At 51.5% G+C, this 20,949-nt stretch overlaps 1 protein-coding gene across 1 annotated transcript in view; it reads right to left on the reverse strand.

Annotated features, from left to right (window-relative positions):
- The window catches only part of FAM20A (FAM20A golgi associated secretory pathway pseudokinase), a 154,501-nt gene that overhangs the window by 42,575 nt on the left and 90,977 nt on the right, over nt 1-20,949 (reverse strand). The window contains exons 3-5 of the mRNA XM_073562690.1: nt 14,872-14,922; nt 14,588-14,666; nt 14,394-14,486 (exon numbers count right to left, since the gene is read on the reverse strand). Coding sequence (XP_073418791.1) covers nt 14,394-14,486; nt 14,588-14,666; nt 14,872-14,922 — 223 coding nt within the window. The remainder of the gene's footprint in view (nt 1-14,393; nt 14,487-14,587; nt 14,667-14,871; nt 14,923-20,949) is intronic.

The following is a 20,949-nucleotide window of genomic DNA, read 5'->3' on the forward strand; positions in this document are numbered from 1 at the left end:
CTCCTCCTGCACAGTATTCAGTGTCACCTCCGCCCCGCAGTATTCAGTGTTACCTTCACCCCTGCAGTATTCAGTGTTACCTTCACCCCTGCAGTATTCAGTGTTACCTCCGCCCCCGCACTATTCAGTGTTACCTTCACCCCTGCAGTATTCAGTGTTACCTTCGCCCCCGCAGCATTCAGTGTTACCTTCACCCCTGCAGTATTCAGTGTTACCTCCGCCCCCGCACTATTCAGTGTCACCTCCGACCCCACAGTATTCAGTGTCACCTCCGACCCCACAGTATTCAGTGTTACCTCCGCCCTGCAGCATTCAGTGTTACCTCTACCCCAGCAGTATTCAGTGTTACCTCCGCCCCAGCAGTATTCAGTGTCACCTCCGCCCCCGCAGCATTCAGTGTCACCTCCGCCCCTGCAGTATTCAGTGTTACCTCCGCCCCCGCACTATTCTGTGTCACCTCCGACCCCACAGTATTCAGTGTCACCTCCGCCCCCGCACAGTATTCAGTGTCACCTCCGCCCCAGCAGTATTCAGTGTTACCTCCGACCCCGCAGTATTCAGTGTCACCTCTACCCCCGCACAGTATTCAGTGTCACCTCCGCCCCCGCAGTATTCAGTGTTACCTCCTCCCCCCGCAGTATTCAGTGTTACCTCCACCCCCGCAGTATTCAGTGTCACCTCCTCCTGCACAGTATTCAGTGTCACCTCCGCCGCGCAGTATTCAGTGTTACCTCCGCCCCCCCCGCAGTATTCAGTGTCACCTCTACCCCTGCAGTATTCAGTGTTACCTTCGCCCCCGCAGTATTCAGTGTTACCTCCGCCCCCGCAGTATTCAGTGTCACCTCCTCCTGCACAGTATTCAGTGTCACCTCCGCCCCGCAGTATTCAGTGTTACCTCCGCCCCCTGCAATATTCAGTGTTACCTCTACCCCCGCAGTATTCAGTGTCACCTCTACCCCCGCAGTATTCAGTGTTACCTCCGCCCCCGCAGTATTCAGTGTCACCTCCGCCCCCGCAGTATTCAGTGTCACCTCTGCCCCCGCAGCATTCAGTGTTACCTTCACCCTCCCCGCAGTATTCAGTGTTACCTCCGCCCCCCCGCAGTATTCAGTGTTACCTCCGCCCCCGCAGTATTCAGTGTTACCTCCGCCCCCACAGTATTCAGTGTTACCTCCGCCCCGCAGCATTCAGTGTTACCTCCGCCCCAGTAGTATTCAGTGTCACCTCCGCCCCCGCAGCATTCAGTGTTACCTCCGCCCCCCCCGCAGTATTCAGTGTTACCTTCGCCCAGGCAGTATTCAGTGTCACCTCCGCCCCCGCAGTATTCAGTGTTACCTCCGCCCCCCCCGCAGTATTCAGTGTCACCTCTACCCCAGCAGTATTCAGTGTCACCTCCGCCCCCGCAGTATTCAGTGTTACCTCCGCCCCCGCAGCATTCAGTGTTACCTCCGCCCCAGTAGTATTCAGTGTCACCTCCGCCCCCGCAGCATTCAGTGTTACCTCCGCCCCCGCAGTATTCAGTGTTACCTCCGCCCCCGCAGTATTCAGTGTCACCTCCGCCCCAGTAGTATTCAGTGTCACCTCCGCCCCCGCAGCATTCAGTGTTACCTCCGCCCCAGTAGTATTCAGTGTTACCTCCGCCCCCGCAGTATTCAGTGTTACCTCCGCCCCCACAGTATTCAGTGTTACCTCCGCCCCCGCAGCATTCAGTGTTACCTCCGCCCCAGTAGTATTCAGTGTCACCTCCGCCCCCGCAGCATTCAGTGTTACCTCCGCCCCCCCCGCAGTATTCAGTGTTACCTTCGCCCAGGCAGTATTCAGTGTCACCACCGCCCCCGCAGTATTCAGTGTTACCTCCGCCCCCCCCGCAGTATTCAGTGTCACCTCTACCCCCGCAGTATTCAGTATTACCTCCGCCCCCTCAGTATTCAGTGTTACCTCTACCCCCGCAGTATTCAGTATTACCTCCGCCCCCTCAGTATTCAGTGTTACCTTCGCCCAGGCAGTATTCAGTGTCACCTCCGCCCCCGCAGTATTCAGTGTCACCTCTACCCCCGCAGTATTCAGTATTACCTCCGCCCCCTCAGTATTCAGTGTCACCTCTACCCCCGCAGTATTCAGTATTACCTCCGCCCCCTCAGTATTCAGTGTTACCTCCGCCCCCTCCGCAGTATTCAGTGTTACCTCTGCCCCAGCAGTATTCAGTGTCACCTCCGCCCCCGCAGCATTCAGTGTTACCTCCGCCCCCGCAGCATTCAGTGTTACCTCCGCCCCCGCAGTATTCAGTGTTACCTCCGCCCCCGCAGTATTCAGTGTTACCTCCTCCCCTGCAGTATTCAGTGTTACCTCCGCCCCCCTGCAGTATTCAGTGTTACCTCCTCCCCTGCAGTATTCAGTGTTACCTCCACCCCCGCAGTATTCAGTGTTACCTCTGCCCCGCAGTATTCAGTGTTACCTCCGCCCCCCCCGCAGCATTCAGTGTTACCTCCGCCCCAGCAGTATTCAGTGTCACCTCCGCCCCCGCAGCATTCAGTGTTACCTCTGCCCCCTTACCTTCGCCCCCGCAGTATTCAGTGTTACCTCCTCCTCCACAGTATTCAGTGTCACCTCCGCCCCCGCAGTATTCAGTGTTACCTCCGCCCCCCCCGCAGTATTCAGTGTCACCTCTACCCCCGCAGTATTCAGTGTTACCTCCGCCCCCGCAGTATTCAGTGTTACCTCCGCCCCCCCCGTAGTATTCAGTGTCACCTCTACCTCAGCAGTATTCAGTGTCACCTCCACCCCCGCAGTATTCAGTGTTACCTCTGCCCCGCAGTATTCAGTGTTACCTCCGCCCCCCCCGCAGTATTCAGTGTCACCTCTACCCCCGCAGTATTCAGTGTTACCTCCGCCCCCGCAGTATTCAGTGTTACCTCCGCCCCCCCCGTAGTATTCAGTGTCACCTCTACCTCAGCAGTATTCAGTGTCACCTCCACCCCCGCAGTATTCAGTGTTACCTCTGCCCCGCAGTATTCAGTGTTACCTCCGCCCCCCCCCGCAGTATTCAGTCTTACCTCCGCCACCGCAGTATTCAGTGTTACCTCCGCCCCCGCAGCATTCAGTGTTACCTCCGCCCCAGCAGTATTCAGTGTCACCTCCACCCCCACAGCATTCAGTGTTACCTTCACCCCCCCCGCAGTATTCAGTGTCACCTCTACCCCCGCAGTATTCAGTGTTACCTCCTCCCCCGCAGTATTCAGTGTTACCTTCGCCCCCCCGTAGTATTCAGTGTCACCTCTGCCCCCGCAGTATTCAGTGTTACCTCCGCCCCCGCAGTATTCAGTGTTACCTCCGCCCCCGCAGTATTCAGTGTTACCTCCGCCCCCGCAGCATTCAGTGTTACCTCCGCCCCAGCAGTATTCAGTGTCACCTCCACCCCCGCAGCATTCAGTGTTACCTTCACCCCCCCTGCAGTATTCAGTGTCACCTCTACCCCCGCAGTATTCAGTGTTACCTCCGCCCCCGCAGTATTCAGTGTTACCTCCGCCCCCCCGTAGTATTCAGTGTCACCTCTACCTCAGCAGTATTCAGTGTTACCTCCGCCCCCGCAGTATTCAGTGTTACCTCCGCCCCCGCAGTATTCAGTGTTACCTCCGCCCCCGCAGTATTCAGTGTTACCTCCGCCCCCGCAGTATTCAGTGTTACCTCCGCCCCCACAGTATTCAGTGTCACCTCTACCCCCGCAGTATTCAGTGTTACCTCTGCCCCCGCAGTATTAAGTGTCACCTCCGCCCCCGCAGCATTCAGTGTCACTTCCGCCCCCACAGTATTCAGTGTCATCTCGGCCCCCCCCCGCAGTATTCAGTGTCACCTCTACCCCCGCAGTATTCAGTGTCACCTCCACCCCACAGTATTCAGTGTTACCTCCGCCCCCCCAGTATTCAGTGTTACCTCCGCCCCCCCGCAGCATTCAGTGTTACCTCCGCCCCAGCAGTATTCAGTGTCCCCTCCGCCCCCGCAGCATTCAGTGTTTCCTCCGCCCCCCCGCAGTATTCAGTGTTACCTCCGCCCCCGCAGTATTCAGTGTTACCTTCGCCCCCGCAGTATTCAGTGTCACCTCCGCCCCCGCAGTATTCGGTGTCACCTCCGCCCCCGCAACATTGAGTGTTACCTCCGCCCCCCCCCGCAGTATTCAGTGTTACCTCCGCCCCCCCCGCAGTATTCAGTGTTACCTCCGCCCCCGCAGTATTCAGTGTTACCTCCGCCCCCGCAGTATTCAGTGTCCCCTCCGCCCCCGCAGCATTCAGTGTTTCCTCCGCCCCCCCGCAGTATTCAGTGTTACCTCCGCCCCCGCAGTATTCAGTGTTACCTCCTCCTCCACAGTATTCAGTGTCACCTCTACCCCAGCAGTATTCGGTGTCACCTCCGCCCCCGCAACATTGAGTGTTACCTCCGCCCCCCCCCGCAGTATTCAGTGTTACCTCCGCCCCCGCAGTATTCAGTGTTACCTCCGCCCCCGCAGTATTCAGTGTTAACTCCGCCCCCGCAGTATTCAGTGTTACCTCCGCCCCCGCAGCATTCAGTGTTACCTCCGCCACAGCAGTATTCAGTGTCACCTCCGCACCCGCAGCATTCAGTGTTACCTCCACCCCCCCACAGTATTCAGTGTTACCTTCGCCCCCGCAGTATTCAGTGTCACCTTCGCCCCCACAGTATTCAGTGTCACCTTCGCCCCCGCAGTATTCAGTGTCACCTTCGCCCCCCGCAGTATTCAGTGTCACCTCCGCCCCCACAGTATTCAGTGTTACCTCCCCCCCGCAGTATTCAGTGTTACCTCCTCCTCCACAGTATTCAGTGTCACCTCTACCCCAGCAGTATTCAGTGTCACCTCCTCCCCCGCAGCATTCAGTGTTACCTTCACCCCCCCCGCAGTATTCAGTGTTACCTCCGCCCCTGCAGCATTCAGTGTTACCTCCGCCCCCCCCGCAGTATTCAGTGTTACCTCCGCCCCCCGCAGTATTCAGTGTTACCTCCTCCTCCACAGTATTCAGTGTCACCTCCGCCCCCGCAGTATTCAGTGTCACCTCCGCCCCCGCAGCATTCAGTGTTACCTCCGCCCCCCCGCAGTATTCAGTGTCACCTCCGCCCCCGTAGTATTCAGTGTTACCTCCTCCTCCACAGTATTCAGTGTCACCTCTACCCCCGCAACATTCAGTGTTACCTCCGCCCCCCCGCAGTATTCAGTGTTACCTCTACCCCCACAGTATTCAGTGTTACCTCTGCCCCCGCAGTATTCAGTGTTACCTCCGCCCCCGCAGTATTCAGTGTTACCTCCGCCCCCGCAGTATTCAGTGTCACCTCCGCCCCCGCAGTATTCAGTGTCACCTCCGCCCCCGCAGTATTCAGTGTTACCTTCGCACCCGCAGTATTCAGTGTTACCTCTGCCCCCCCCTCAGTATTCAGTGTCACCTCCGCCCCCACAGTATTCAGTGTTACCTCCGCCCCAGCAGTGTTCAGTGTTAACTCCACCCCCGCAGTATTCAGTGTTACCTCCTCCTCCACAGTATTCAGTGTCACCTCTACCCCCGCAGTATTCAGTGTCACCTCTACCCCCGCAGTATTCAGTGTTACCTCTGCCCCCGCAGTATTCAGTGTTACCTCTACCCCCGCAGTATTCAGTGTTACCTCTACCCCCGCAGTATTCAGTGTCACCTCCGCCCCCGCAGTATTCAGTGTCACCTCCGCCCCAGCAGCATTCAGTGTTACCTTCGCACCCGCAGTATTCAGTGTTACCTCTGCCCCCCCCTCAGTATTCAGTGTCACCTCCGCCCCAGCAGTATTCAGTGTTACCTCTGCCCCCCCCACAGTATTCAGTGTTACCTCTACCCCAGCAGTATTCAGTGTTAACTCCACCCCCGCAGTATTCAGTGTTACCTCCTCCTCCACATTATTCATTGTCACCTCTACCCCAGCAGTATTCAGTGTTACCTCCGCCCCCACAGCATTCAGTGTCACCTCCGCCCCCCCGCAGTATTCAGTGTCATCTCTACCCCCGCAGTATTCAGTGTCACCTCCGCCCCCGCAGTATTCAGTGTCACCTCTGCCCCGCAGTATTCAGTGTTACCTCCGCCCCCGCAGTATTCAGTGTCACCTCCGCCCCCGCAGTATTCAGTGTCACCTCCGCCCCCGCAGTATTCAGTGTTACCTCCGCCCCCGCAGTATTCAGTGTCACCTCTGCCCCCGCAGTGTTCAGTGTCACCTCCACCCCCACAGTGTTCAGTGTTACCTCCGCCCCCGCAGTGTTCAGTGTCACCTCCGCCCCCACAGTGTTCAGTGTCACCTCCACCCCCACAGTGTTCAGTGTCACCTCCGCCCCCGCAGTGTTCAGTGTCACCTCCGCCCCCGCAGTGTTCAGTGTCACCTCCGCCCCCGCAGTGTTCAGTGTCACCTCCGCCCCCACAGTGTTCAGTGTTACCTCCGCCCCCACAGTGTTCAGTGTGACTACCAATCTTGCAGTCTTCAGTGTGACCTCCGCCCTGCAGTCTACAGTGTGACCGCCGATCCTGCAATCTTTTGTGCTATCAGTCTTTAGTGTGACATCAGACACACCTATACTTTAGTGTGACTATCACTCCAGCAGTCTTCAATGTGACCACAAACCCAGCAGTCTCCATTTTGAATTCTGCCCTTGCATTCTTTAGTGTGACCTCCGCCCCCGCAATTTCCAGTGTGTCACTGCCCCCCTAATCTTCAGAATGACCTCTGACCCTGCAGTCTCCAGTTTGACTTCCACCTCTGCAGTCTCCATTGTGACCAATGCCCCACAGTCTTCTGTGTGAAAGCCGCCTTTGCTGGCATTTGTGTGACCACCTTCCCCACAGTCTCCAGTATGACTGATGCCTCCGGAGTGAGTCTTCAGCTTGACCGCCTCCTCCGCAATTTTCAGCGTAACCACCACCTTTGCAGTCTTCTGTGTGACCGCCACCTCTGCAGTCTTCAGTGTGAACACCACTTCTGCAATCCTTAGTGTGACTGCCTACTCCACAATCTTCAGTGTGACCACCACCTCTGCAGTCTTCTGTGTAACCACCACCTCTGCAGTCTTCAGTGTGAACACCACCTCTGCAATCCTTAGTGTGACTGCCTACTCCACAATCTTCAGTGTGACCACCACCTCTGCAGTCTTCTGTGTAACCACCACCTCTGCAGTCTTCAGTGTGAACACCACCTCTGCAATCCTTAGTGTGACTGCCTACTCCACAATCTTAAGTGTGACCACCACCTCTGCAGTCTTCAGTGTGACCGCCACCTCTGCAGTCTTCAGTGTGAACACCACCTCTGCAATCCTTAGTGTGATTGCCTACTCCACAGTCTTCAGTGTGAACACCACCTCTGCAATCCTTAGTGTGACTGCCTACTCCACAATCTTCAGTGTGACCGCCACCTCTGCAGTCTTCAGTGTGAACACCACTTCTACAATCCTTAGTGTGACTGCCTACTCCACAATCTTCAGTGTGACCACCACCTCTGCAGTCTTCTGTGTAACCACCACCTCTGCAGTCTTCTGTGTGACCACCACTTCTGCAGTCTTCAGTGTGAACACCACTTCTGCAATCCTTAGTGTGACTGCCTACTCCACAATCTTCAGTGTGACCACCACCTCTGCAGTCTTCTGTGTGACCACCACTTCTGCAGTCTTCAGTGTGAACACCACTTCTGCAATCCTTAGTGTGACTGCCTACTCCACAATCTTCAGTGTGACCACCACCTCTGCAGTCTTCTGTGTGACCACCACTTCTGCAGTCTTCAGTGTGAACACCACTTCTGCAATCCTTAGTGTGACTGCCTACTCCACAATCTTCAGTGTGACCACCACCTCTGCAGTCTTCTGTGTGACCGCCACCTCTGCAGTCTTCAGTGTGAACACCACCTCTGCAATCCTTAGTGTGACTGCCTACTCCACAATCTTCAGTGTGACCACCACCTCCGCAGTCTTCAGTGTAACCGCCTCCTCCACAGTATTCTTGTGACCACCACCTCTGCAGTCATCAGTGCGACCACCACCTCTGCAGTCATCAGTGTGACCACCACCTCCGCAGTCTTCAGTGTTACCGCCTCTTCCGCAGTATTCTGTGTGACCACCATCTCTGCAGTCTTCAGTGCGACCACCACCTCCGCAGTCTTCAGTGTAACCGCCTCCTCCGCAGTATTCTGTGTGACCACCACCTCTGCAGTCATCAGTGTGACCACCACCTCTGCAGTCATCAGTGTGACCACCACTTCTGCAGTCTTCAGTGTAACCGCCTCCTCCGCAGTATTCTGTGTGACCACCTCTGCAGTCATCAGTGCGACCACCACCTCTGCAGTCATCAGTGTGACCACCTCTGCAGTCATCAGTGTGACCACCACCTCCGCAGTCTTCAGTGTTACCGCCTCTTCCGCAGTATTCTGTGTGACCACCATCTCTGCAGTCTTCAGTGCGACCACCACCTCCGCAGTCTTCAGTGTAACCGCCTCCTCCGCAGTATTCTGTGTGACCACCACCTCTGCAGTCATCAGTGTGACCACCACCTCTGCAGTCTTCAGTGTAACCGCCTCCTCCGCAGTATTCTGTGTGACCACCTCTGCAGTCATCAGTGCGACCACCACCTCTGCAGTCTTCAGTGTAACCGCCTCCTCCGCAGTATTCTGTGTGACCACCACCTCTGCAGTCATCAGTGTGACCACCACCTCTGCAGTCTTCAGTGTAACCGCCTCCTCCGCAGTATTCTGTGTGACCACCTCTGCAGTCATCAGTGCGACCACCACCTCTGCAGTCATCAGTGTGACCACCTCCTCTGCAGTCATCAGTGTGACCACCACCTCTGCAGTCATCAGTGTGACCACCACCTCTGCAGTCATCAGTGTGACCACCACCTCTGCAGTCATCAGTGTGACCACCACCTCTGCAGTCATCAGTGTGACCACCACCTCTGCAGTCATCAGTGTGACCACCACCTCCACAGTATTCTTGTGACCACCACCTCTGCAGTCATCAGTGCGACCACCACCTCTGCAGTCATCAGTGTGACCACCACCTCCGCAGTCTTCAGTGTTACCGCCTCTTCCGCAGTATTCTGTGTGACCACCTCTGCAGTCATCAGTGTGACCACCACCTCTGCAGTCATCAGTGTGACCACCACCTCTGCAGTCATCAGTGTGACCACCACCTCTGCAGTCTTCAGTGTAACCGCCTCCTCCGCAGTATTCTGTGTGACCACCTCTGCAGTCATCAGTGCGACCACCACCTCTGCAGTCATCAGTGTGACCACCTCCTCTGCAGTCATCAGTGTGACCACCTCCTCTGCAGTCATCAGTGTGACCACCTCTGCAGTCATCAGTGTGACCACCACCTCTGCAGTCATCAGTGTGACCACCACCGCCGCAGTCTTCAGTGTGACCGCCTCTGCAGTCTTCTGTGTGACCGCCACATCTGCAGTCCTCAGTGTGACCACCACCTCTGCAGTCTTCAGTGTGACGGCCTCTTTCGCAGTCTCCAGTGTGACCTCTATCGCTGCACCCTTCAGTGTGACCTTCTCGCCTACAGTGCTCAGTCTTAGGCCACAGTCACGTGATCAGTATTTGGTCAGTATTTTACATCAGTATGTGTAATAGAAAATCAGGAGAGGAACAATCAGAGGAGACCTAATAGAAGCCCGTCACCACTTCTGTATGATCACCCTCTCCTGGTTTTCGCTTACAAATCCTGATAGAATGACCATACCCTTTCTGACACCCCCGCAGTCCTCAATGTAACCGCTTCCCCCCAAATTTTCAAAGTAACCGCTACCCCTGCAGCCTTCAGTGTGACCTCCACCCCCGCAGTTTTCAGTGTCACAGCCTCCCCCACAGTCATCAGTGTGTCCACCAACCGAGCGCCCCAGCCTTCAGTGTGATCCTAGGGTGACCGGATCTCATATGGGGGGAAAAAATGTCAGAATTTTGTCCGTCTGGACCCCACAAAACGATTCCCCTTTCCAGATATTGAGAGAGCCAAAATTTGAGCTCGATCAAACGACGTTAACCCGTGCCGCTCGTCGCTCAAAGTTTGAAAAAATCCAAATTGAGGTATTTTAAGATTTAGGTATTTTGCATAGTCTGTTAGACTATAAAGAATGTGACAACAACATTGCAGAAATAGCCCTGACCACATTTTCCAACCATTTGTGGTATTTGAATGCAGAGTTGGTGGGATTATCGTTTTTTGATCCCACCATTACAGACAATGAAAAGTTGTTAATGGCTAATAAATTGCTCAGTAGCACAGATGAACCATCAGAGCACGCTAGGGTTGTAAATCCAAAAGTTAGGAAAGAAAAATTAAAAGAGGTAGGAAGTAACCGACTTTAACGACCTTCTGACAAAAGATGAAGAACAAAAGCAATATGTCCTGCAAGTTGTAAGCAAATGCCGAGCATTATATTCTGACGTTTCAAAAACTACTGTAACAAAAGCTCTAGAATAGATTAGATAACTATGTAACATTATCAGCTCATGTAGGTTAGCGTGCTCTGATGGTTCATCTGTGCTACTGAGCAATTTATTAGCCATTAACAACTTTTCATTGTAATGGTGGGATCAAAAAACGATAATCCCACCAACTCTGCATTCAAATACCACAAATGGTTGGAAGATTTGGTCAGGGCTATTTCTGCAATGTTGTTGTCACATTCTTTATAGTCTAACAGACTATGCAAAATACCTAAATCTTAAAATACCTCAATTTGGATTTTTTCAAACTTTGAGCGACGAGCGGCACGGGTTAACGTCGTTTGATCGAGCTCAAATTTTGGCTCTCTCAATATCTGGAAAGGGGAATCGTTTTGTGGGGTCCAGACGGACAAAATTCCGACATCGATTTTTTGTGGCCACCCTAGTGATCACCACCTCTGCAGTCTTCTGTGTGACCAGCACCTCAGCAGTCTAAAAGAGTGACTGCCGCCAACACAGCCCTCAGTGTGACAACCGACCCAGCATAGTCTTCTGTGTGACCACCACCTCCGCAGTCTTCTGTGTGACTGCCGCCTCCACAGCCCTCAGTGTGACCACCAAACCTGCACAGTCTCTGTGTGACCACCACCTCCACAGTCTTCTGTGTGACCACCACCTCAGCAGTCCAAAAGTATGACTGCCCCCTCCACAGCCCTTAGTGTGACCACCAAACCTGCACAGTCTCTGTGTGACCACCACCTCCACAGTCTTCTGTGTGACCACCACCTCAGCAGTCCAAAAGTATGACTGCCGCCTCCACAGCCCTTAGTGTGACCACTAAACCTGCACAGTCTGTGTGAGACCACCACCTCAGCAGTCTAAAAGTATGACTGTCGTCTTCACAGCCCTCAGTGTGACCACCATCTCTGCAGTCTTGTGTGACTGCCTCCCCCACAGCCCTCAGTATGACCACCGACACAGCACAGTCTTCTGTGTGACCACCATCTCCACAGTCTTGTGTGACTGCCTCCCCCACAGCCTTCAGTGTGACCACCGACCCAGCATAGTCTTCTGTGTGACCACCATCTCCACAGTCTTGTGTGACTGCCTCCCCCACAGCCCTCAGTGTGACCACCGACCCAGCATAGTCTTCTGTGTGACCACCATCTCCACAGTCTTGTGTGACTGCCTCCCCCACAGCCTTCAGTGTGACCACCGACCCAGCATAGTCTTCTGTGTGACCACCATCTCCACAGTCTTGTGTGTGACTGCCGCCTCCACAGCCCTCAGTGTGACCACCAAACCTGCACAGTCTCTGTGTGACCACCAACTCCACAGTCTTCTGTGTGACCACCACCTCCGCAGTCTTCTGTGTGACTGCCGCCTCCACAGCCCTCAGTGTGACCACCAAACCTGCACAGTCTCTGTGTGACCACCACCTCCACAGTCTTCTGTGTGACCACCACCTCCGCAGTCTTCTGTGTGACTGCCGCCTCCACAGCCCTCAGTGTGACCACCAAACCTGCACAGTCTCTGTGTGACCACCACCTCCACAGTCTTCTGTGTGACCACCACCTCAGCAGTCCAAAAGTATGACTGCCGCCTCCACAGCCCTTAGTGTGACCACTAAACCTGCACAGTCTGTGTGACCACCGCCTCAGCAGTCTAAAAGTCTGACTGTCGTCTCCACAGCCCTCAGTGAGACCACCATCTCTGCAGTCTTGTGTGACTGCCTCCCCCACAGCCCTCAGTGTGACCACCGACCCAGCATAGTCTTCTGTGTGACCACCATCTCCGCAGTCTTCTGTGTGACCACCACCTCCGCAGTCTTCTGTGTGACCACCACCTCCGCAGTCTTCTGTGTGACCACCACCTCCGCAGTCTTCTGTGTGACTGCCGCCTCCACAGCCCTCAGTGTGACCACCAAACCTGCACAGTCTCTGTGTGACCACCACCTCAGCAGTCCAAAAGTATGACTGTCGTCTCCACAGCCCTCAGTGAGACCACCATCTCCGCAGTCTTGTGTGACTGCCTCCCCCACAGCCCTCAGTGTGACCACCGACCCTGCACAGTCTCTGTGTGACCACCACCTCCGCAGTCTTGTGTGACTGCTGCCGCCAGAGCCCTCAGTGTGACCACCGACCCAGCATAGTCTTCTGTGTGACCACCATCTCTGCAGTCTTGTGTGACTGCCTCCCCCACAGCCCTCAGTGTGACCACCGACCCAGCATAGTCTTCTGTGTGACCACCATCTCCGCAGTCTTCTGTGTGACCACCACCTCCGCAGTCTTCTGTGTGACCACCACCTCCGCAGTCTTCTGTGTGACTGCCGCCTCCACAGCCCTCAGTGTGACCACCAAATCTGCACAGTCTCTGTGTGACCACCACCTCAGCAGTCCAAAAGTATGACTGTCGTCTCCACAGCCCTCAGTGAGACCACCATCTCCGCAGTCTTGTGTGACTGCCTCCCCCACAGCCCTCAGTGTGACCACCGACCCTGCACAGTCTCTGTGTGACCACCATCTCTGCAGTCTTGTGTGACTGCCGCCTCCACAGCCCTCAGTGTGACCACCGACCCAGCACAGTCTTCTGTGTGACCACCATCTCCGCAGTCTTGTGTGACTGCTGCCGCCAGAGCCCTCAGTGTGACCACCGACCCAGCACAGTCTTCTGTGTGACCACCATCTCCGCAGTCTTCTGTGTGACCACCACCTCCGCAGTCTTCTGTGTGACCACCACCTCCGCAGTCTTCTGTGTGACTGCCGCCTCCACAGCCCTCAGTGTGACCACCAAATCTGCACAGTCTCTGTGTGACCACCACCTCAGCAGTCCAAAAGTATGACTGTCGTCTCCACAGCCCTCAGTGAGACCACCATCTCCGCAGTCTTGTGTGACTGCCTCCCCCACAGCCCTCAGTGTGACCACCGACCCTGCACAGTCTCTGTGTGACCACCATCTCTGCAGTCTTGTGTGACTGCCGCCTCCACAGCCCTCAGTGTGACCACCGACCCAGCACAGTCTTCTGTGTGACCACCATCTCCGCAGTCTTGTGTGACTGCTGCCGCCAGAGCCCTCAGTGTGACCACCGACCCAGCACAGTCTTCTGTGTGACCACCATCTCCGCAGTCTTGTGTGACTGCCTCCCCCACAGCCCTCAGTGTGACCACCGACCCAGCATAGTCTTCTGTGTGACCACCATCTCCGCAGTCTTGTGTGACTGCCTCCCCCACAGTCCTCAGTGTGACAACCGACCCAGCATAGTCATCTGTGTGACCACCACCTCCGCAGTCTTCTGTGTGACTGCCGCCTCCACAGCCCTCAGTGTGACCACCAAACCTGTACAGTCTCTGTGTGACCACCACCTCCGCAGGCTTAAGTGTGACTGCTGCCCCCAGAGCCCTCAGTGTGACCACCGACCCTGCACAGTCTCTGTGTGACCACCACCTCCGCAGGCTTAAGTGTGACTGCTGCCCCCAGAGCCCTCAGTGTGACCACCGACCCTGCACAGTCTCTGTGTGACCACCACCTCCGCAGGCTTAAGTGTGACTGCTGCCCCCACAGCCCTCAGTATGACTGCTGACCCTGCACAGAAAACATAAAGAAGGAGCAGCATCCATTCCAGGTGAAGAAGAATCTTTTGCTTTTATTCTGCCATCAATAGATACAACGTTTCGACCATAAAATGGTCAAGGTACTTGATAAAGACCATTTTATGGTCGAAACGTTGTATCTATTGATGGCAGAATAAAAGCATAAGATTCTTCTTCACCTGGAATGGATGCTGCTCCTTCTTTATGTTTTCTGTGAGCCGTTGATCCTGTTGGGCCCTGAAATCTTTGGAGCGTGCATTCTATTTATTCATCTGTGTGCTGTTGGCTACAACTACTTGTTCTACTGCTGACCCTGCACAGTCTTCTGATGATTGCAGCTACTGGAATTCTCACCGGTCTAGGTGAAAGGCAGCAATCTCTGCGTTGTGGCGCTGGACATCTACAAAGTAGAAGAAATCTTCTGGTGTCTCTTCGTGGCGCTTCTGCCTTGTGAAGATGAACATTAAGTTATTACAAGTTCTACAGCTTCATGACCCCAGGAGATATCTGCCCAAGAGTCCACTAGCTCCAGTTCCCCCCTGACCGACCTCATAGGCTTCAACATGGCTTTCCCAAAGTCTTGAAAGTGCAGAACCAGCTTCAAATGTGTCCCACTTGGTTTCACAACTGCAAAAAGCACAGACATTACCGATGACGAGAGGCCAAGATAGAGACCCCAACCCAAAGGACTGTTATATACACCCAAACAATCCTCACCCACAAAAAAGTTAGAGATTGTAGCAGACCCCATCTGTAGGAGCCCCTATAGAATGCAAATTCCCCATTCAGCAGAAGCTCCACAGTGTGCCATGTGGGAGGTGGAGGCACTTACTTTGACTGCAGTCACATTCCCCATCCAAAGCTTTCTGATCTGGGCTGTAATCTGGAATAAAAGAAGACCAGTTATTGATGACAGCCTTAAAATGTCCAACCACTGTCACCATTGGCAAAGAACTGTAGTGTAAAGGCCTAGCTTGGGTTGAGAATGAGGATGCCACTGGATGGCAGATAACAGTGATGGTCAGAACCTTCAGTGTTCTATAAAGTGGATTCTTATGCCATGAATCCAAATCTGTGGAGCTGCATAGACAGTGTCCTCCCATGGTCTGCCTCTGCTTCATTACTCCCTATGAAACAATACTACTCTAAGCAGAATGTTCTCCAACCTTGGATTGCGAGTTTGGCATCATCACCAACATCACTGGAAGACCTCAATCCCATAATACCACCGACTGTGAGTCTGTCCTCATCACAAACATCACTGCAAGAACTCAATTCCATCAAACTCTGACTGTGAGCCCAGCCTCACCACTAACATCACAGTAGAACCTCAGTCCCATCCAACCTCCGACTATGTCAGTACCTGTATGTCAGTACCTGGATAAGAATGAAGTGATTAAACAGAGTCAGCATGGGTTTGTAACTAATAAGTCATGTCAGACTAACTTAATTTCCTTCTATGACGGTATCACTGATTGGGTGGACCAAGGAAATGCTGTAGATATAGTATATCTTGACTTCAGCAAAGCATTTGACAAAGTCTCTCATACAATCCTTATTGAAAAAATGACTAAGTATGGAATGGACAAGGCAACTGTTAGGTGGATTCATAACTGGCTTAGTGATCGGACCCAAAGAGTGGTCGTAAATGGCTGCACATCCAGTTGGAAGAATGTCTCAAGTGGGGTACCACAGGGCTCTGTCCTGGGCCCTGTATTGTTCAACATCTTTATCAACGATTTAGATGAAGGAATTGAGGGTAAACTGATTAAATTTGCTGATGACACAAAGCTAGGAGGGATAGCTAATACTGGAGAAGAGAGAGAGAGGATTCAAAAAGATTTAAATAAACTGGAGAAGTGGGCAGCAACTAACAGAATGGTTTTTAACAGGGAAAAATGCAAAGTACTACATCTGGGCAATAAAAATGAAAAAAGCATATACAGAAATGGAAGAATAGGGCTAAGTGACAGCACATGTGAAAAAGACTTGGGTATACTAACAGATCACAGGCTGAATATGAGTCAACAGTGTGATGCAGCAGAAAAAAAGGCAAATGCAATTCTAGGATGTATTAACAGAAGCATACAGTCTAGATCACGTGAAGTCATTATTTCCCTCTACTCCTCTTTGGTCAGACCTCATCTGGAATATTGTGTCCAGTTTTGGGCACCACATTTTAAAAAAGACATCAACAAACTGGAGCAAGTTCAGAAAAGAGCGACCAGAATGGTGACCGGTCTGCAAACCCTGTCTTATGAGGAAAGGTTGCAGGATTTGGGATTGTTTAGTTTGCAAAAGAGAAGACTGAGAGGAGACTTAATAGCTGTCTACAAATATCTAAAGGGCTGTCACATTGTAGAAGGATCAACTTTATTCTCATTTGCACAAGGAAAGACTAGAAGCAATGGGATGAAACTGAATGGGAGGAGACACAGATTAGATATTAGAAAAAACTTTTTGACAGTTAGAGTGATCAATGAGTGGAACAAGCTGCCACGAGAAGTGGTGAGTTCTCCTTCAATGGAAGTCTTCAAACAGAGGCTGGACAGACATCTGACTGGGATGATTTAGCGAATCCTGCTTTGAGCAGGGGGTTGGACCAGATGGCCCAGGAGGTCCCTTCCAACTCTACGATTCTATGATTCTATGAGGCAGCCCTCACCACCAACATCACTGGAAAACCTCAGCGCCATCCAAACCCTGAATGTCAGAACAACCTCATCACTTAACATCACTGACAGAACTCAATCCCATCCAACTCTCACTGTGAGCCCGACCTTACCACCAGCATCACTGCAAAACCTCAACCTCATGGCAAGATGTTAATCTCATTCAGCCATCAATATAACTACAAGACCTTAAACCCATCCAGCCCCCGAACGGGAGCTCTGCTTCACCACCAACAGCATTGAAAGACCTCAATCCCATCCAAAATCCGACTGTGAGAACATCCTTATTCCCAACATCACTGCAAAATCTCAATCCCATTCAACTTTGACTGTGAGTCTGGCCTCACCTCCAACATCACTGCAAGACCTCAATATTATCCAACCCTCGAAAGTGAGATCGGACTACACACCAATATCCCTGCAAGACATCAATCCCATCGACCCACCACTGTGAACACATCCTAATCACCACAATACCAACATCATTGCAAAACCTTAATCTAATCCAACCCATGACTGAAGCCTTGCCCCATGAACAACATCAATCCCATTGACCTGACTGTGATCCCATCATCATCATAACTAACATCACTGCAAGACCTTAAATCCATTCAACTCCCAAATGCGAGTCCAGCCTCACCACAAACATCACTGTAAGTTCTCAATTACATTGACCTCAGACTGTGAGCCCAGCCTCATCATAAACATCACTGCAAGACCTCAATTCTATCCAACTCCGCACTGTAAACCCATTCTCATCACCAACATCAAGTCAAGAACTCAATCCCATCCAATCCCTAATTGTGAGCCCGGCCTCATCAGCAACATCATTGCAAGACCTCCGTCCCAACCAAAAACTGTGAGCTAGTCCTCATCATCAACATCACTGCAAGACCTCAATTCTATCCAACTCCGCACTGTAAACCCATTCTCATCACCAACATCAAGTCAAGAACTCAATCCCATCCAATCCCTAATTGTGAGCCCGGCCTCATCAGCAACATCATTGCAAGACCTCCGTCCCAACCAAAAACTGTGAGCTAGTCGTCATCATCAACATCACTGCAAGACCTCAATTCTATCCAACTCCGCACTGTAAACCCATTCTCATCACCAACATCAAGTCAAGAACTCAGTCCCATCCAATCCCTAATTGTGAGCCCGGCCTCATCAGCAACATCATTGCAAGACCTCCGTCCCATCGAAATAATGACTGTGAACTCAGTCTTATCATTAACATCACTGCTAGACCTCAATCCCATCCAATCCCTGATTGTAAGCCCAGCTTCATCACCAACATCACTGCAAGACATCAATCCTATCAACCCTCGACGGTGAACCTGGCCTTAACACCAACATTACTGCAAGACACCAATCCCATTGACCCATGATTGTGAGCATGTCCTAATCACATCACCAACATCACTGCAAGACCTCAATCCAAACCAACCCATGGACTGGATATCAGGGCTCTTCAGACCTACAGATGACTACCCATTCCTGCTAATACATGTGGGGACAAATGACACTGCAAGAAATGACCTGGAAACCATCTGCAGAGACTTTGAAAACTTAGGAAAGAAAGTGAAAGAACTGGGAGCGCAGGTGGTCTTCTCTTCCATCCTCCCAGTGGATGGCCATGGAACAAGGAGGTGGAATAAGATTCTGCAGGTGAACAACTGGCTACGTCGATGGTGCCGTCAGCAACGATTTAGATTTCTGGATCACGGATTGAATTACCTTTACGATGGACTACTTGCTAGAGATGGGGTGCACCTTACGAAGACTGGAAAGCAGGTATTTGGACGTCGCCTTGCTACACTTGTAAGGAGAGCTTTACACTAGAACAATGTGGGAAGGGAAGCAAAAGACCAGAAAAAGCCATACACCTGACAAATGCTATTGAGAACTCTGCTATTAGAAGTGGAAAGGAAGAACAAAGACGAAAGAATCTAATTAATATAAATATTGGAGAAAGAGAAACCAATCACAAACTAAAATGTTTCTATACTAATGCACAAAGCATGGGCAACAAACAAGGAGAATTGGAACTACTAACACAGGAAAAGAAATATGATGTCATTGGAATCACTGAAACTTGGTGGGACGATACACATGATTGGAATACAAGACTAGAAGGATACAACTTATTTGCAAGAAACAGACTTGATAAACGAGGAGGAGGTGTCGCATTGTATGTTAGAAACGCGTACATCTGCACAGAGATCCAAGCTTCAGAGACTGGGAGTTCTGTGGAAACTGTTTGGGTAAGAATACAAGGACAGAACAATGGAAAGGACACCATTGTAGGCATTTACTACAGGCCGCCTGTGCAAGCTGAAGATATGGATGAACTCTTTATGCATCAAATGGCTAAGTTCTCCAAAAAATATGACATAGTGGTCATGGTAGATTTTAGAATTTTGGATAACTAGAGGAGGAAGACCTGTGAAGACTCAGACATCAAGGTTAGATTTCAGAAAGGCAGATTTTAAAGGACTCAGAAAGAGAATTGGAGGGATCCAATGGCTGGATATCCTTAAGAACAAAAATGTCCAGGATGGATGGGAAATTTTGAAAAATGAGATTCTCAAAGCACAATCATTAACAATTCTAAAAAGAGGGAATAATAGGAAGCATTTAAGGAAACCAGGATGGATGAACACAGAACTTAAGCACATGCTAAAAAGGAAGAAAGAAATGTTTATAAAATGGAAAGAGGGAGGCATATCTAAAGAAGAATATAATGCTGTCTGCACAACCTGCAGGGCACAAATCAGATTATCCAAAGCTGGCAATGAATTGAGGCTTGCAAGAGACGTCAAAGATACTATAGGATTTTTACAGGATGAAAATGATGAAATGGTAAGACAGGATGTTGAGAAGGCCGAACTTTTCATTCCTATTTTGCATCTGTTTTCTCTCAGAAAGGAAATGTAACATCAACTGATCTTCACTGTCCTATTAAGGGAATATAAGAATCCAGGATATCTATGTAACAAAGTGTCACAACAGCCTGTTTGCATGGACCATACTGTAATCAGGCCTACATTAACATTCTATTGAAAAGATAATGGACAAATGTTTCTTGAATACAATACCAATTAATAAAACATAAACATTAAAAAGTAGTACATAATTAGACAGCGCATGGTACTTTCAGATAAAAAGTGGTATCAATAATAACACAAACATTTTTTTGGACACAATTATTCTCACAAAACACCAAGGTTACTTACCGGTAGCCGGTTTTTCCGGAGCCCATGACGACACACATGAGAGAGGGGATCCGCCCCAGACAGGACAGGAACACTACTGAAGATAAAAGGGCGGTATCTCTCCCTCGCTTCAGTTGGTTTACAGAGCATGAGAGGCTCCCCGGGTTAGTACACATGGTAAAACTATCACCACATTATATCTAACTAAAAAAACACCCAACCTATAGTGCACACCAAAGGAGTGAAAAGGGGGGGAATATACAGGTGCCGTCATGGGCTCCGGAAAAACCGGCTACCGGTAAGTAACCTTGGTGTTTTCCCGTCTCCCATGACGGCACACATGAGAGACTTTTGTAGAATAAGACACCTTAGGGAGGGACCACCGCTTGCAGCACCCTTCTACCAAAGGTTAGGTCAGTAGAGGAAGACAGATCAAGTCGGTAGTGCTTAAAAAAGGTCGAAGGTGAGGACCAAGTAGCGGCTTTACAAATTTGTTCAATTGATACCTCAGCCTTCTCTGCCCAGGAGGTAGCCACGGCTCTGGTGGAGTGAGCCTTGATGCCTTCTGGAACCGGAGCGCCACTTGCGGAGTAGGATAACATAATGGCCTCCCTGATCCATCTGGCAATGGTACTCTTAGCTACCCCGTGCCCTTTTCTACTACCTTGAAAGGCTACAAAAAGGGACTGATCTTTCCTCCACTGACTAGTTACTGACATATATTGTAATATGGCTCTTCTTACATCTAATGTATGGAACTTTTGCTCCCCAGGGTTTCTAGGTTTGTTACAGAACGATGGCAAGGAGATCTCCTGAGTCCTATGAAACTTTTGGACTACCTTGGGGAGATAGGCCGGGTCTGGTCTTAGAACCACTCGGTCCTCCAATATCTGTGTATATGGAGAACATATAGACAGAGCTTGAAGTTCGCTGACTCTTCGGGCTGATGTTAAGGCTACCAGTAAGACAGTTTTAAGTGTAAGTAGCTTTGGTGACAGCTCTAGTAGTGGTTCAAAGGGG

Source organism: Dendrobates tinctorius, unplaced genomic scaffold (assembly GCF_039654945.1).
Source record: "Dendrobates tinctorius isolate UK_male_01 unplaced genomic scaffold, ASM3965494v1 ptg000364l, whole genome shotgun sequence".
In the NCBI taxonomy this organism is placed as follows: domain Eukaryota; kingdom Metazoa; phylum Chordata; class Amphibia; order Anura; family Dendrobatidae; genus Dendrobates; species Dendrobates tinctorius.